The 16049-nt window shown below is 36.6% G+C and overlaps 1 protein-coding gene across 1 annotated transcript in view; it reads right to left on the bottom strand.

The window, feature by feature from the left end:
• Window positions 1-16049, bottom strand: part of USP10 (ubiquitin specific peptidase 10) — a 46457-nt gene that overhangs the window by 2011 nt on the left and 28397 nt on the right. Inside the window, exons 5-13 of the mRNA XM_058845875.1 lie at window positions 10682-10773; window positions 9026-9135; window positions 8537-8592; window positions 7219-7322; window positions 6380-6479; window positions 5507-5687; window positions 2935-3100; window positions 1185-1329; window positions 94-159 (exon numbers count right to left, since the gene is read on the bottom strand). Coding sequence (XP_058701858.1) covers window positions 94-159; window positions 1185-1329; window positions 2935-3100; window positions 5507-5687; window positions 6380-6479; window positions 7219-7322; window positions 8537-8592; window positions 9026-9135; window positions 10682-10773 — 1020 coding nt within the window. The remainder of the gene's footprint in view (window positions 1-93; window positions 160-1184; window positions 1330-2934; window positions 3101-5506; window positions 5688-6379; window positions 6480-7218; window positions 7323-8536; window positions 8593-9025; window positions 9136-10681; window positions 10774-16049) is intronic.

Genomic DNA, 16049 nt, shown 5'->3' with positions numbered 1-16049 from the left:
ATTTAAAAGAAAACACTTGATGTAACCCAGTGTTTCTGTAATTCCATATGCAGAGTCTGCATTTGCAATAAAGGGACCACATGGATAAAATACCTGCAAAGAGCCGGTAGGTTCTTTGGCCTTTTGAAATTTTACTTTTCACACCAGGAGACAGTAGCTCTGGAGAAGGAAAAAGAGTCACACATTAGAAATTCCATATCAAGAGGATCAATTCTTTTTCAGAGAAACCAACACTATCACAAAAAAGAATATTTAATTGAAATTTCTTCCACAGCCTTTCAAGAATGGTCATGGTTCTACTAACTGGTAATCAAGGGAGTGAATTTGCAGGTTTGCTGAACACTGTGGTTTATGAAAGGTTTAAAAATACCACCAAAAAATGAAGGGAAATAGAAGACAGAGTAGATCAGACTATTCCATTTCCCCCCTTTCATTCCTGCTGTCAATGACAGAACCAATTTTAGATTCCAAGTCATGCTTACATTCCAAAAGGAAAATTACAAAATAAAATATTAAGTAAAATAAAAGGGCACTGCCTGACAAGGTCCAGATCTCAGCTGAGATATGAGTATACATTGATTTTATTTATTCCTGTTTGAGCTACTGGCTGGCTAATAATCCATCTGTCAGCTCAAAACAAAAGGCATTATTTTGGCAAACTTCATATGCTGGACAATTTCCAACCTCACACTATTTAAAGTCAGTATCTCCTAGGATACTTGTTAAATAAAGGATCCTTGTTTAACCTCTGCACTAAGGACTGTCTACCTTCAGGCTGCATTCTCAATAAAACACCAATTTCCTTCCACCAGCCACTCATTAATGAAACAATTTGACATCCTCTGAATTAAAACTGTGATTAAAAATATCCAATATTGGCAACAGTTTTCTACAGACAGGGGCACAGATCCAAGAGGATCGCTTCCCATATTTGCCCTCAGCAGCCTATATCCTTACTCCATCAATCCACAGGAAGCCCTCATTTGGCCCATTGTCTAGGAAGTGCCAATATTTATGTTTTCATCACAAAAAACCCACAAAAATATTCACCCAAATGACCAAATTTTTAGACAACGATGAAGACAAAATCTTGTGTGGGAGAAGATTAAAACATAGACACTCATAGGAAATAAAATATTATCTTTCCCATGAAGAGAGGGAAATTCTGTTCATTAATCTTTTACCTTTACTGATTTCCAGATCAACAGTGTACTCGATATTCTTGATCAGCTTCTGACATCCACCTGTTTTCTCATACACGAAGCGTTTGAGGTGTAAAACAAGAACAGGGGGCAGCTTTTCTAAGGTGAGCCTTCGACTGATCTCCACCTGACACACAAACCCAGAGGAAGAAATCTGTCATTTTTTGTTACCCCCTCAAAATTCCTCCTTCAAATAAGGAATAAGTATTTCATTTTAAATACACTAGCAACAAACCCTCCAGATTTGTAATTATTGCAGTATTAATTTATGATAAACGCTTGCTTGTGACTTAAAGCCCACTGGATCTTCAATCCTAATGTTGTTTCAAAGGAGAACTCAGTATATTCAAAGAGAAAAACATGAGTTATGACCACACTTTTCTCTACTAAATAGTGATTTTTATATAATTATAACCAAACAATCCACAAAATCTCTGCCTGGAAACCAGGAGACGAGCTCAGAATTGCAGAACAAAAATATTTTGCCTTCCTAGAAATAAAGACATAAAAATATTTCTCAAAAGAACTGCCTAAGGTTTTTCTCCATCTTTTAATTGAGAAAAATTTCCTTATTGGTAACCATGAGCATTATTATTTTTCAATACATGGCTTGATTCTGCTAGAACCTATGTGTTGAATAGAAACTCATGGGGAAAAAGTATTTTCTCTTTCCAGGGTTCTACAGGCAATGTGTTCAGTATTTTTACTACAATTTTAATACAAAACCAACTATTTCCTTTTGAATTTCTTTTGAAAAAAAATCCAGAAGACACTGTGGGTGCTCGTACTTCCATCCAAACTCTGAAATATCATGCAGCACCTAATTTGAACACCATTTCTTCCAACCCAGCACTGGTTTGTCAGTCAAAAACTTTAAACCATTTGCATTAAAAAACAAAGAAAAGAGAATGGCAAGCGAAACAAGATCTTTGTGGTAAGTCATAATCAGCTTGCAAACGTTTCTTTCACATGGAAAACAGCTGGAGAAATGTATGTTCTGGGTATTCAAGGTAAACAAATTTCTGCTATTTGTCTTTAGCTTTTCAAGGGAATCAACCATCCATTCTTCATCTAATCTTGTTCTCACTTAGAGGATTTTGAGAACTTAGAGACATGAATGTCAGAGAGAACAGCTACAATTCCAGAGGTACCAACAGTGCACACACAGAATTCCCATGTGAGCAACCCCTGCACGCCAGAGGTGCCTTTACTACCTCCCACCACAGGAAACAAGGCAAGGCCTTAGTGAGGGAAGTTTAATTATTATCCTCTATCACAAGTTCTCAAACTGCCAAACCAAAGGCATGCTTCTCCTCCTTGGAAGTACTTTTCTCCTGCAATTATTACCATAATGTATTATTTGTAAAATAAAAAAGTATTTACTCTGTAGAGCTGCTCCTTTACTAACAGCATCTGGCAATCCCCAGGAATCAGTAAGTTATGATATTGAACATAATATTATGTATCTTTACCACAGTTCAGCCTGCTAATTTAGTATATTCTCCATTAAAATCCCCAATAAAATATTACACCAACTCAAACCCCAGCTATTTACAGGCCTGGCTTTGTTTCAGAGCTGACATTTCACTGCTGCAGGACACTCTGAAAAGGTTTGTACCTCTTTTGTTAAAGTGTGTTCCAACAACTCCTTGTAAAAGCCAGAGCTCTGTGAGAACTCTTTTAAATTAAAAGTTTAACACGTGGCTGTGGATAAGGGGTGAACAGAACACACCTCTTGCTTGGTTTTTGTGGTGTATCCCTGCACAGACTCTCTTGCCACCAAGCTTTCCAAGGCATCCTGCACGGTGCGGATCTTGTCCGACTGGATGTCCAGCTGCAGGGTGAAGAAGAGCTGCAGCGTGGCAGACTCCTTGGAACTCTGCTGGTAAACAACAGATCTGGGGAGAAAAAAAAGAAATCAAAATGGAATAAAGTGGGATTTTCAACCAGACAGAACTTTCAAGGAAGGATGAGTTACTCCAGTAACTCAATTTATAGTTAATTCAAGGCAACACATATAAATATAGAGGTTAAACATCAAGTTTTAATGATTTACCCCAATTTAAATGATTTTAACATCTACTAAGAGTATTCTGAATGTGATTGTAATTTAATTGTTTTATTTATGCAAAGTTATTGGATAAGCATTCACAGTTTAAAGAAAAAGACTGAAAATTTTGATAAGCATTTAAAAAAAATTCACCTCCTGGCTCTTTTTAGTTTCCCAACAGCTCTTTACAAGTGCAAAGTGCCAGTGCTTATCTTATCTGTATTCTACTGTAAAAATCACAGCTGATTCCAGATTGTCCAGTAAAAATACACATTTTTTTCAGTCACTTTTCTAAGACCAATTCCAGAGTGATTTGAAATTGTTTGCTTAAATCTTGCCATAGGAAATATAAACTAAGCTCCACTGAGGATTGGCACTGACAGATCCTTTTCTTCCCATCATTTTCTGTATCCAGACTTTATCCACGTATATAAATTATAATGTTGTCATCTATTGAAACCAGAATTATAATTAACACAGCTCTGACCCATTTGGCCATGTTGGAATATTTCCAGGTCAGGAAGGAAATGTTAACGTTCAGGTTAATTTTAATGTTTAGGATAATCAAAAGAGTCCTTTTTACTCAGGCAAAGCCCTGAAGCACCAACAGAAAGCCAGTGCAGCTTAATACTGGCAAATACATATCCTTTAGAGGGAAGAGAATGCATGAAAAACAAGAGCACCTTTATTTTAAAAAACAGAAATTGTATTTTAACAACTCTTCACGATATAAGCAGATACTGATTTAACAGCAAAATGATTTCACTCTAACAATGTCCCTTACTAGAATAATTACAAATCTCAGCTGGACATGGGGAAATGCATCATTTTCAATGAAAAATTACTCAGCACTGCAAGAATTCTCAGGAAAACTTTGTACTTTCCCACTTAAGCCTCATGTTGCTAAGAAAGACTTTATAGGTTGGGATTTTGAAGTAATTATGCCTAAATTTAATTGATTCAAGCTTCTCAAGGACAGTCTAAAAATTCCCAAGCCTGAAGTTTCCCCATGCAAAAGATGCCAATTCAAATCATCTTTTCCTCACTGTTTTTCCCATTGGATTTTTCCAGTTTCTGATGCTTTCATTCAGTGGAATTCTACTGGCAGTTTTATATTCAGTCCTTCCTATCTCCACCCCCGAGGATGAAGCTTTCCAACATCCCATGGGATGCTGTTTCTGCGGTGAGCAGTGCCCTGGTGTGAATAAATAAAGTGGATGTGGTGCCAGCAGATGCTGGATTGGATCCTGTGGTTCTGCTGCTCAGTGCAAGTTTTTGCCTTTTCCCAGTATTACTTTGTACCATTTTCTGTGGACTTCCACAGAAAACTGCATCATCTCAGTGTTCTTAATGTAAAAACTGATGGAATCATGTAGAGATCTAAACAATTGTGACATTCTGGTAAATATACCTGGGGTATTAAGACCACTTTGGCTACGTGGACCATTAATGCAGGACTCCATCAATACCTACAAACATCTGTCTGCCAAATTCTATGGAAAACATAATTTTATTTACCAGGTGTCTGGCTCAAAACCCAGAAGAATAAATAATTTCAGAGCATTTCCAAGGCAGAAGGCACTAGCCCACATTATTCACACTTCTAGACTGAATATCTGGCAACACAGAGTCAAACACCAGCAATTAAGTGTCTGTCTCCAATTTAAAAATAATTCTTCAAGTCTAGCAGTTTTGTTTAGCTGTATGTTTTTAGTAAGTGTTTACTTTGCTTTCATTTTAAATTATACATCTCTCTAAACAAGTCACGAGGCTTCCTTTCCAAAAAATATTCTTTCAGATTCTACTTTCTGCCTTTGTCTGATATCAGACCTGCAGAGAAGTGATATCCCACATTCTCTTCATTCCAGCAGCATCTTGTAGCAATTTACATTCTTCCAGACTTCTTTTGCATTTAATATTTCTTTACTATTAAACACAGCTTTCTCTGGGAAGCACAAAGGGTCTGAATAACCTAAAATTCACAATTTTATGTTTTAGTTAGTTGTTTTACTGTCAAGATTTAACTCTGTAAATGTGAGAATGAGTTCTCTCTCAGTATCCTCATTTATAACATGAGATGAGACTCCTTAGAGGTCATAAAAATTTGGTAGCTCCAACATGCTTTGGAATTCTTAGACAATATTCAAAGCATAAATATTCCAAACTCCTTCTCCACATGCAATTCAGGGATCTCAGAACATTTAAAAAGATTCAGCCACCTCAAGTCAAGAACTTGTAGGAAAAAGCACTGTACCTTATGTGACCACCAAAGATGTCAGTGATGGGAGTCTGGACAAAGTCAGCCTGGCGGGTGACCGAGGACTTGTTGCGAGGTCCCACCTGCTCCCACTCATCCTCGCTGCCTTCCCCCTGCTCCTCCTGCTCCTCCTCCTTGGGAACACTCTGAGCCTCGGGGCCGTTGGACACCGACACTTCTTCACAGCATAAGGAAAAAAACACGTTGGGGTTTTTGACAGATAAGACATCCAGGCAGATAAAAGATTTGAAAGGCAAAAAAAAAAAAACAGTACAAAAGGCAAAAACCCCAAAACAAGTGATTTTTTGAGGATAAAATGTTTTAATGCGTCATAGTTTTAATTAAAGAGAAACAAGCATATTCCAGGTTTGGTCCCAGCATGACACATCCATGTATTAACAGAAGGCAGCTCACTGATGACTGTATGTAAATAGTAAAGTTTGGTATATTTTTAGTAGTAAATTTATGGAGTAGAAAATTAGAAAGTCAAGTGTTATTCTGGAAAGAGAATTATGCCATTATTAAATACAACTCCTTTTCTGCACAGGTATTTTACAGGGAACCCAAGCCTTAGCAAATATTTTTGCAGCCAGTGCCAAAGTCAGGAGGTTATAAACTGCACACAGCTAAGGAACAAAATATGGTATGCCTTTATGTTCTAAAAAATTTACCCTGCTAAAGAGAAATTAGGTAACTGAATTCTTACTTGGCTAAGGCTTGCAGGATTTTATTTGTAAAGGGGGTTGAAGCTAAAGCTTGAACATAAACTAAAATGACATTTTACTCTGTATACAAATTCTAGTAATTCTTTCAAAGTAAATTATCTTCCAACTTTGTCAGTAAGAATATTTAAATAATTTATCCACTAACTTTCATTATGTGGAGAGAGAAGTTTCTTGAGGGTCAGCATTTCTTCATGTAGTCCATTGAGGATAAATCCCAAGTATTCTTCAGCATCCTCTTGCCTGCCCTAAACAAAATAATTTTTTCCGTCAATTCAATGAATTTTCATGGCTTCCTTTTAACAGAAAATTCATGACACTGAACAGATCCAGCTTTTTCCTACTAATTTAACAACTACTCAGTCTAAAGTTATGTCAAATAAAATTTAAATTTTACTGTAACACAAACTCTTTTTTGGCCAGTTGAACCCAAACTGTGCTAAGCAGTAAACACACACATCAGCTCCACAATGGCTACAAGAATTCTTCATCTTTCTCAAAACAAAGTCCATTTAACATGTGAGTTGAATTTTTTTCCCCCCATTTCTTTTACAACCACTATTAAAAATGGCTGTCAAGCCAAGGCCAAATCAAAGGATGGTTTGAATTATTATCTTTTCTTTATATTGAAATTTAACCTGAACAGGTATTTTGACGTTTCTGGACCTTCAATCAGTCTTAGCTGAATTCCTCGTAAAAATGAACAACTGCTCATTTCTTAAATGTAAATCAGTTGCTAATTTCATTATAAAAAGAGATGTTCCATTCCAACAGTAATTTTCCCCTTATTCTGACATATCAAACTGCCAAACCTGTAATTAACATTTTCCTGTAATTCAGGTCCCAAGACAATTGAGTTTCATTACCATGAACTCTCAATGAGCTGATTTCAGTGGCATTTGAGCAGAGCCTGAGGTCTGGCTTTGCAGAGTTTTAAGGACTGCCCTGCAATGCAGTTCCACAAGTCAAGGATTTGAAGTCTCTCACCTTTTCTGACAGACTTGACTTTATAACTGTCAAGAGCCTGTAAATGTAGGTTGGTTCAAAGGCAGCTCCTGGTCGGATGTCTCTCACTATTTTATCACCTAAAGCTGCAAAATGAAAGACAATTAATCTAAGTAATAATAAAAAAAAGGTTTTTTTTACATTATGCCTTAGCAGTCTCTTCAAACATCCCTAATTCTGGAGTCTAGCACTGTTTTTTTACTAATAGTTTTATTGTAATTTTGGGGTCTTCAGCTCAGAAGCTATAAGCCACAACTCTTAACTGTAAATATTGTTTTAAAACATATTTTCCTGCATAAACTTACAGATAGTTAGGAAAAGTTCTAAGAAGATTAACAAGAATATCAACAGCTATAATTAAAAAAAAAACCAAAAAACAAAAAACAATTCTAGTGTTATTTGCATTTTTGCATTTCTTTTGTACTCAAAGAATTTCTTTTGTACTGTCTTTAAACCTTTTGTGTATTTGCAATTCTAACAGATCACTTTTGCTCACTGCAGAATAAAAACCTCAAGAACAGCCTGACAGAATGTTCCACCTAATGGCAAGACAAGACCTCAGAACTACACTTGAAAACTACACAAGAAAATGACCTACAAGTAAAATAAGTTGCATAAGCCAGTAAGATTTGTTTTACAGAAAGAAACCACAGAAATGTCTGAACTGTTTGGAAATCACTGGAACAACCAGCTCCTCCTGATATTTCCTTATCATGTTACATAAAGAATAGTTTCAGGAATGTGCTTGTTTCTACAAGTCTGCAATACAACAGACTTGGTTTAAAATTAAGATTAAACAACTGAAACCTTTAAGATAATTTATTTGCATCAAAAAATATGCTATTCCTCACTCCATAATCATCACTGAGCCTAAATATGCATTAGGAGAAATCAAACACATCTGAAGTTTTCCCACTGGAATCAGAAGCCAGGATAATATTCCTGCAGGCAATCTCCAGCTGTGTAAGGGATCTGTTATGGCCCCAAATTGTTCCAAATCAGTGTGTTCAGGATTTAAGGAACAGAATTGAGCAATCAGATAAATAAACAGCTGGAAAAATGTAAGGAAGGATGTGGAGGAAAATACAGGGAGTATCAATTTCTTAGAAAGGGCATGTTCTTGGAAGGCATCCTCATAATTAAGTGGATCTTCAACAAAAAACTGTCCCTATTGCACTTGTACACTTGGTCCACCAAACAGAAGAAAAAAATTCAAGGTGCAACATCTCCCCACATGCAGATCTTTACCCTAAAGGCTCCTCCCCACCATTTTCTGCTTTGTGCCCCTGCTCCCACTCACCTTGCTTTGCTTTAGGAGGTACAGGCATATTAGTGAACTCATTCATTAAACGAACACTGAAACAGAAGGGAAGCAATTGGACATGAGCAGCAATTTAAGACTTAGAAGAGCAAATAATAAAATTAGATAACTGTCATTCTGACTGACAAAACAAAATGAAATCAAAGAACATCACCATGAAATCTGAGTAAAGTTCTGACATAAAAATCCACCTGATCATTGCAGGTGTTGGGCTGGTCCTTGCACCTCTCACAGTTCATTTTTGCACATGAAACACTACACAAAACTGATACTCCCAAGGCAACAGGAATTACCTTCCTTGACAAGCCAAGCACTTGCAAAACATCAAGTTCATTATCAAAGTGCCACCCAAAAACACATGAAAAACTTCTGGATATATATCAGCTTCTAACAACAGCCATTGCTAGGTATTTCTACGGAGTTTAGCCAGATCCCAGAGTTTTATTCCTTTTTTCCCAAGCTACTTACAAACTGTCTAGCATTGGTGTGGAGGTGCACGGCCTCTGCGATTTGGAATACATTGGAATGGACTTCATTAAATGATACATTGGAGGGCAAGCAACCAAGGCTTGCAGGGTCTATGCAGTGGTATTAAGGAAATATGCAGAAAATGGCATCTGTGTATTAACCAAATATTCAATTATATACAAAACTATATGAAAAACAGAGCTGTATTTTTATTAGGTAGCTCAATCCAAGAATTTAACTGGAAAAGAGGATGAAGCTTTATCACAATGTTAACCAATAATGTACAGAAGTTATATTTTTTTAAAAACTCAGCAACTTGTAACATGCAATGATTTAACTGACATTTTAATCATGGTAAAATCTTTAATTAATGGGTAAGGAAACATTTCATCCAGGAGCAGGAGAGGAAAAGAACTTTCACAGGAAAGACTTTAAAGAATTAATAATTTGAAAATCGGCAGGAGATAACCTGGAATACATTTTCTGAGAAGAATGGAAGAAACTGGCTGAAACTTAAAGGTGCTGAGTCACACCTGCAATCAAAGCAAAACCCACTGAGCTGTGAGACATTCTGCCCTGCACAGAGTTGGAGCAACCTGGAAAACTCCAGAAACTTCCAATATGCTGGAAGAATAATACTCTTAGAAACATCACACCTCGGTGAGAGCAGTGAACAGAGGAAATGCACTAAAAAACTGGAGGGAAAGTGAAATGACAACATCAGGAATCAATCTCAACAGCTGGAGAGAGAGATTAATTTGATCCCTACAGGGTGCAAAAACTGAGTATTAAATTCCAAAGTAAAACTTCAGGATTGAAAAAATGGGAGCCAAGATGCACCGTGTATATAACCAAACAAGTGCAGAACTGGCTATATACAATAAAAGCTTTATTTAAAGCACAGTCACTGGCCTAGAAATGCTTTATTAGGATCTGCCATGATCAGCCCTGAAATTGGTGTTAACGTTTTTCACTAGTAGTACCAGCACTTGAAGTATCCCAAGTGTCACCTGCAGTCAGCCTTGCTGACATGGGAGACAATTTTTCTTAATTATTAATATTTTTATTACTACTGTAATATAGCACCAAGGGAAGGTGCTTTCTGTCCTCAGGGTAAAAGTTACTTTTGCAGGGGAATACAACTCAAATTAATTAAGAGCAAGCTCATCTTCCATATGTAAGATTGTAGTAGGATTAATTTAAATTAAATGCTGCTTTCCACAGATGATACGAGAGTGACAACCTGCTCAGCACAAACCCAAATGATCCACTTAAAACTGCAAAACAAAGCCAAATTGTAAGAACAGTTACCTCAAGTGCAAAAGAGAAACAACCATTTAAATGGATGCACAGAGCAAGGGGAAACACTGCTAGAAATTACAATGGTTTCAGTCAGAAGTCACAGTTCTGAAATATTATGACACAGGTAACAAACTGCAAACTGGATTGCAGGAGAACCCTGCACACCAGGTTCAATGATCCAAAATCCCCCTGGATTTCTGGCTGCTACACTTCAACATTTTAACCACAGGAGCAGGATCTGGGAAAACAAAGCACTTTTATAAAATACTTACCAGAACAATCCAGAAAAACTCTGACAGATAGAATATAAAAATATCAACTTAAGAGCATTAATTTTTTCCCAGGGAAGGATACAGCATTGATGTAGCACCAGTTTCCTTTGTTGATCAGCCCTCGGGGTTGCAAAGACACTGGTTTATGTATTAGTCTTACATTTTCCAGTATTTCTGCAGAATGAGAAACAGTAAATTGAGCATCAACAAAACTCTTATGGCCATCAAACAAATATCTGCTGAGCATTACATAGCAATTCAAATCAATGAACAAGATTCCCAGAAACTTCAGCAAATGATTTCCACTCCATTTAACCACTGCTCACATTCCAAATCAGATGTTTTTCTTCCACCGAAGACATCCCAGACTCGGATCAGGAGACGCTGATACAAAACTGATCACTGTCACTCCAAAACGTGACCTATTGATTTGGATGTTTGTGTTCCTAAATCCAGATATTTTATTTATATTGCTACATAGATACATACACAGATATAAAACACCATCACTGCATCACTTGTCACCAGTTTTATGAAGTATTTCCCACATTTTTCTGCATTGAGGAGGGATGAAGCCAATGCAGCAGTCTCAGTTTAGAAGTTTCACCATCCACTATCTTACAACAAAATCATCTCAGTGCAAACATACAGACAGATGTGTTCTGCTCTTCAGAACAGGCTGTTTTATTTAACACTCCCAAAACCTACGAGATAACAGCCTTACATAATGTAATTCCTACTCTTTCCTGCTTTCAAAACCTTCAGCAAAAGCCCAAGTTTAAAACTTGGAAACCACTGCACATTAGTCTGTCCCAGTTATGAAACCAAGAGCAACAAAGGGAGCTTTTCCAGGAATCCTGACCTGTTATTTAGATACCTAAATAAGAAATGTTTAAAGAAAATATTGGAGTTCATAAACTTTAAACTTGCAAAATAAGTTGTATACAAGACAAAGTACAAACTGCAAGTGAATATAGCAATTGTGTACCAGTGGGGTTATTTATTTTTATAATAAATATGAGGGGCTCTAAAGCACTTATATGCTATAAACTTAAAAGAATTTCAGCTGTTCACTACAGGACTAAAGATAAAATAATATGATATAGGTACAAAAACAGAGGTACAAAGCTGTAACTAAGCAGAGGAAGGCAGAACTGCAAACAAAATCCACATCCTTCTAATGCCAAGCTATCTCCCTATCTATAACATCCTATCTCCTGCAGGTAACATCAGTTCTAAGCAAACAAAATTGACAAAAACAAAAGAAAGTGTTTCATTCAGTTGTCTATTACATAAAGAATGTGCCATCTGAAAGAGCAGACAGAAAAAAATGCAAAATGGAAGATGAAGTAGCACAGATACAGAAAAAGTTTCTGTTGAGGGCTAAAATATGTTATTAAATTACTGCTAGAGCACTTCAGAATGTATTGTTAGAGCAGCAACATTTGAACTGTGTTCACACATAATATTTCTGTTAAAATAAATAATTGTTGAAAATAAGGATAAAAGTAACTGAAAAAGTTTCTATTTTTTGTCTATCAATAACTTTTTACATTAACTCTTCCCCATTTTTGCATCATACTAAATAAAGATATTTAGAGGACCTTTAGCATCCTCTTGTGGTCACAAAGCTGCTTTCTGTACAGGCTTCAGTGCAATTCCTGGGAATTTTGGATTTTTTATCAAAGACTTGGGTTTGCAATTACATTCAGAAGCACATTCCCAGCTTACATCTAACACACAGTAACGAGAAGAACTTTTAGAAGTGTATCAGAAGAAAACTACAGTTACAACCGCGAGAAAATCTTAAAATTTCAAAACCTGTTGGAAGGCTCATGTCAGCACCCAGAAAACTCATTTCTTTTGGAGGGTACTGATTTGTGAAATGAGCAAATGTTTAGATATTTCATTTGGTAAACAGAGAGCATTTTGATGAAGTTCATTCACTGGGTTTTGTTATTACAATTACCTCTCAAATTTTTTTGAACAAGGTGATTTCCTAATGAAAGCAAGTGCAAAGTTTAATGAAAGAGAAGCCCCGTGGCAATGGTGTCCATGCTGAAGGGATAAGGGTGGCTACAAGTTTAGGAACTGAACACTTGGTTTAAGGCCCTGATTTAGAGAATACTGTCCCTGTCACTGATCTTTCCTCAAATATGGACAATGATCCAGGAGATCATTGCTAAACCCTAAACAAGAATATTTAAGAATGCAGTTTGAGTGTACAAGAGACGGCATTTCTGAAGTTTATAAAACCCCCCAGACCCTGGATGTCATGTCTCCACAACTCCTTGCTCTAGCATTTACCTATCTTTACAATGACAAAAAAATCTGCTCTATAACACTGAAACACTTTTCTTACAATCTGAATTAATTTCATTTTATCACTAGTGTTAGCAGACCTGTGAATTGCCAACATCTTTGTGAATTTGTTTTGTAAATTTGGATTTACAATGGCCATGCCAACAGTATCATGAAAGACTAACTCTGAATTTCCCATGTTTGACCATATGATTTTTAAATCTTATTTCCATTTTTGCTGCTGCACTATGAAATTTTCCTTCAGAAGGAATGCCCAAAGATGGCCATTGCATTAAGTCGTTAACAGCAACAGCAGGATTAATTATTTGCAATGTTTTCCATGTAAATTGGTAATAACACACACTGAGGGGAAAAAAACTGTCTTCTTCAGCTGTACAAAAGACACTCATCAATTCCCTAGAATTTCCAGATCCTTTTCTCTAATCCTTCTACCACTGTACTTGCATTTGGTTTCTGTCTTGGTGCCTTCCATACTTGCATTTATTGGATTCCCTTCCTTCTGAATTTAAAATCATTCCAGATTTAGTCAGATCTTCAAGCTTCTGCTCTTTAATTCATCTGAAATCCTGCCTGCTGTAAACAGATTTTATGGGCATTGTTACCTCCATCATCCACAGTGAGAACATTGCAAGAGAACATGATTCAGAAAATTGTTTTAGATTCTCTCACTGCAATTTTTCGTAAGATCACCAAGAACAGTTAAAAGACTACTCAGAGAGAATTAATATTTTTCCAATCACTTACATCCTTAGCTTATTCTAATATTATATAAGGCATTATTAATTATCAGGTTCCAAATTTAGGGGACCAAGTGTGAAATGTGGCAAGTAAAGCCTTGAAGAGTCTTCTTTTTTACAAATATAATCTATAACCTTACTATCCCCTAGATATTAATTATTAAAAATGTTTGTCCTAGCATCTAAATAAGGCTGCAGTATATAATTATTACTTTCTAAACACATAAGAGCAGTTATCTGCACAGCAGATACATACTGAACACTTGCTAAAATTACCTCTTCAGTATTTGTTTCTCAACAAGATTAACATGAAATTTGTCTGTTCTATTTATTTTCTAGTCCTGATCATCTCCTTATCTTGTGTAGCTTCTGTCTTTGAGCCTAAAGGAACTACAGATCTCTGCAGGTTGAATCAAGCAGCATTAAATTATCTTCAGGGTGCCTGTGAATCATTAACCTCCCTTGTAAGAGCTGCTGAAATTGAAGTACAAACCAACAATTTGTCCCTGGAAAAGCAAAGATGTCCTCTGTGCATCTCTTCTTGTGTGCTGAGCAGCAAGAACTGTGCAGAAGGACCTCAGCACTCCAACCCTGGGTTGTTTGTTAACTTGATTTGTTCATTTTGTTAACTCTGTTAACTCAAGGTACTTCAGGTGTAGAGTTTATCTGTGTCCAGCATACTATATGGTCAAAATTCATTCCCATTGGCATGAGCTGAAGCTGCTGAATTCCCAGTAAATCCAAGAGGAGGAGCTCAACTCAGCCACAGGGAAAACAAGGAACACACCTGACAAACACACAGACCCTCACACAGGGTGATCACCGAGGCAGGAGATTTGAAATTAAATATATCCAGAAGAGAGAAAATGATTTGTCTGGAAATCATGAACTGAAATTCTTGTAACACATTTTTGAGTGTGGGTAGATGAACAAAGCACTCAAGTACTTGTTTTCCAAGCAGGACAGAGAACACTCAAGTACATATGAAGAAAATAAAGAAAAACACCTTTTTCCACAGAGCAAAGAACTGATCATATGGCATTCAGATCTTCAAGTAAACATTTTACACCAATCATCAACATCTGAATTACAGGAATTGCAGCATTAACTCCTACCTAAATCAGCTACAATGAGCAGACTAATTCCTTTTATCTATACTCAGATTATTCTTCTGCCCAAACAGCAAGCTAATAATGAAGGAAGAAGAAAACCGGGTAAAAGATACATTTGTGTTTTACTACACTGAGGACAAATTAAAAAGCTCTGCTCCCACCTGGTGGCAAAGAATAGTACAGAAACAGTGAAAGTCTAGAAAGTTAAATTACAGTTGGAACAACTTGGACAAAATAAAAAACCTTTCCTGTTTATGGAAAGCAATCTTAGCTTTAGGACGGTCACAAAATAGTTTTAAGTTAAAAATCATTACCAAATGATAGCTTGAGCTTTTATGACAACATTCTCCATATGGGTTCATACAGACTGTAATCACCTGCTTTTTATATATATATAGCTTTAATACAGTGTTTGTGACACCTAAGTGGAAAATACACTGAAATATAAATTATTCTGACAGCTTTTCTCTCAACAGACAATTCTGAGTAATGAAACCATTGCTGAGTAACGAGCGGAGGAGAGGCAGCACACAATTCTGGATGCTCTGAACATCATCCACCTTGACAGAAGGTCAACTTCTGTTCAGAGTACAAATCTGACTTGAAGCTGTCACATTCAAAACATTGTACCTGTAAATTAGCTTGTAGCATAAACAGCAGGACTCTGCACAAAGCTTCTCACACATGGACCACTTCAGAGATTTAAAATAATTACTTTGGTTCCAACACCCGTGAGTCAGTGAGACAAAATGCACCCAAGCTGGGAGAACTTCACAGTTTCTAGCACTTCCCATTAGGACCACAGATATGACAGGACCAAGAGTCAAAGCTTTTCTATCACTTATTCCCTGTCCTGATGTCCCCTCTGGATAGCTCTTTAGGGTTATTCTTGAACTGGCAACAGCTGGCATTGGTTATGGATAAAGCAACTGTTTATAATGGTTAAATTGGAAGGACAGACCCCTCAAAAAGCATACTAGTCAATATGGTATTTCCTGAATTGGAATTTCTGAAGCAATACCTATGTAGCCATTACACTTTAACCGCTGTTTAGTGCCCAGGAATTTCAGCTACTTTGGTATAAATATAGTTATAGTCTTCTTGTAATGGAATACTCTACAAAATTGTAAATACTGGGTAACGTAACACACCATTTTCTGAACAAACCTAACATATTCTCCTTTATATAACAGCACACAGCCTATTTGAAACCACAGATCACTTCAATAGACTGTTTCACAGGTTGTTTGACAAGCAGCAATAGTTTCCCCGTATCTGG

The sequence above is a fragment of the Poecile atricapillus genome, chromosome 10, assembly GCF_030490865.1.
Source record: "Poecile atricapillus isolate bPoeAtr1 chromosome 10, bPoeAtr1.hap1, whole genome shotgun sequence".
In the NCBI taxonomy this organism is placed as follows: Eukaryota; Metazoa; Chordata; class Aves; order Passeriformes; family Paridae; genus Poecile; species Poecile atricapillus.
Note: the sequence above shows the minus strand (reverse complement) of the source record. Positions and strands in the feature narration are given on the sequence as shown.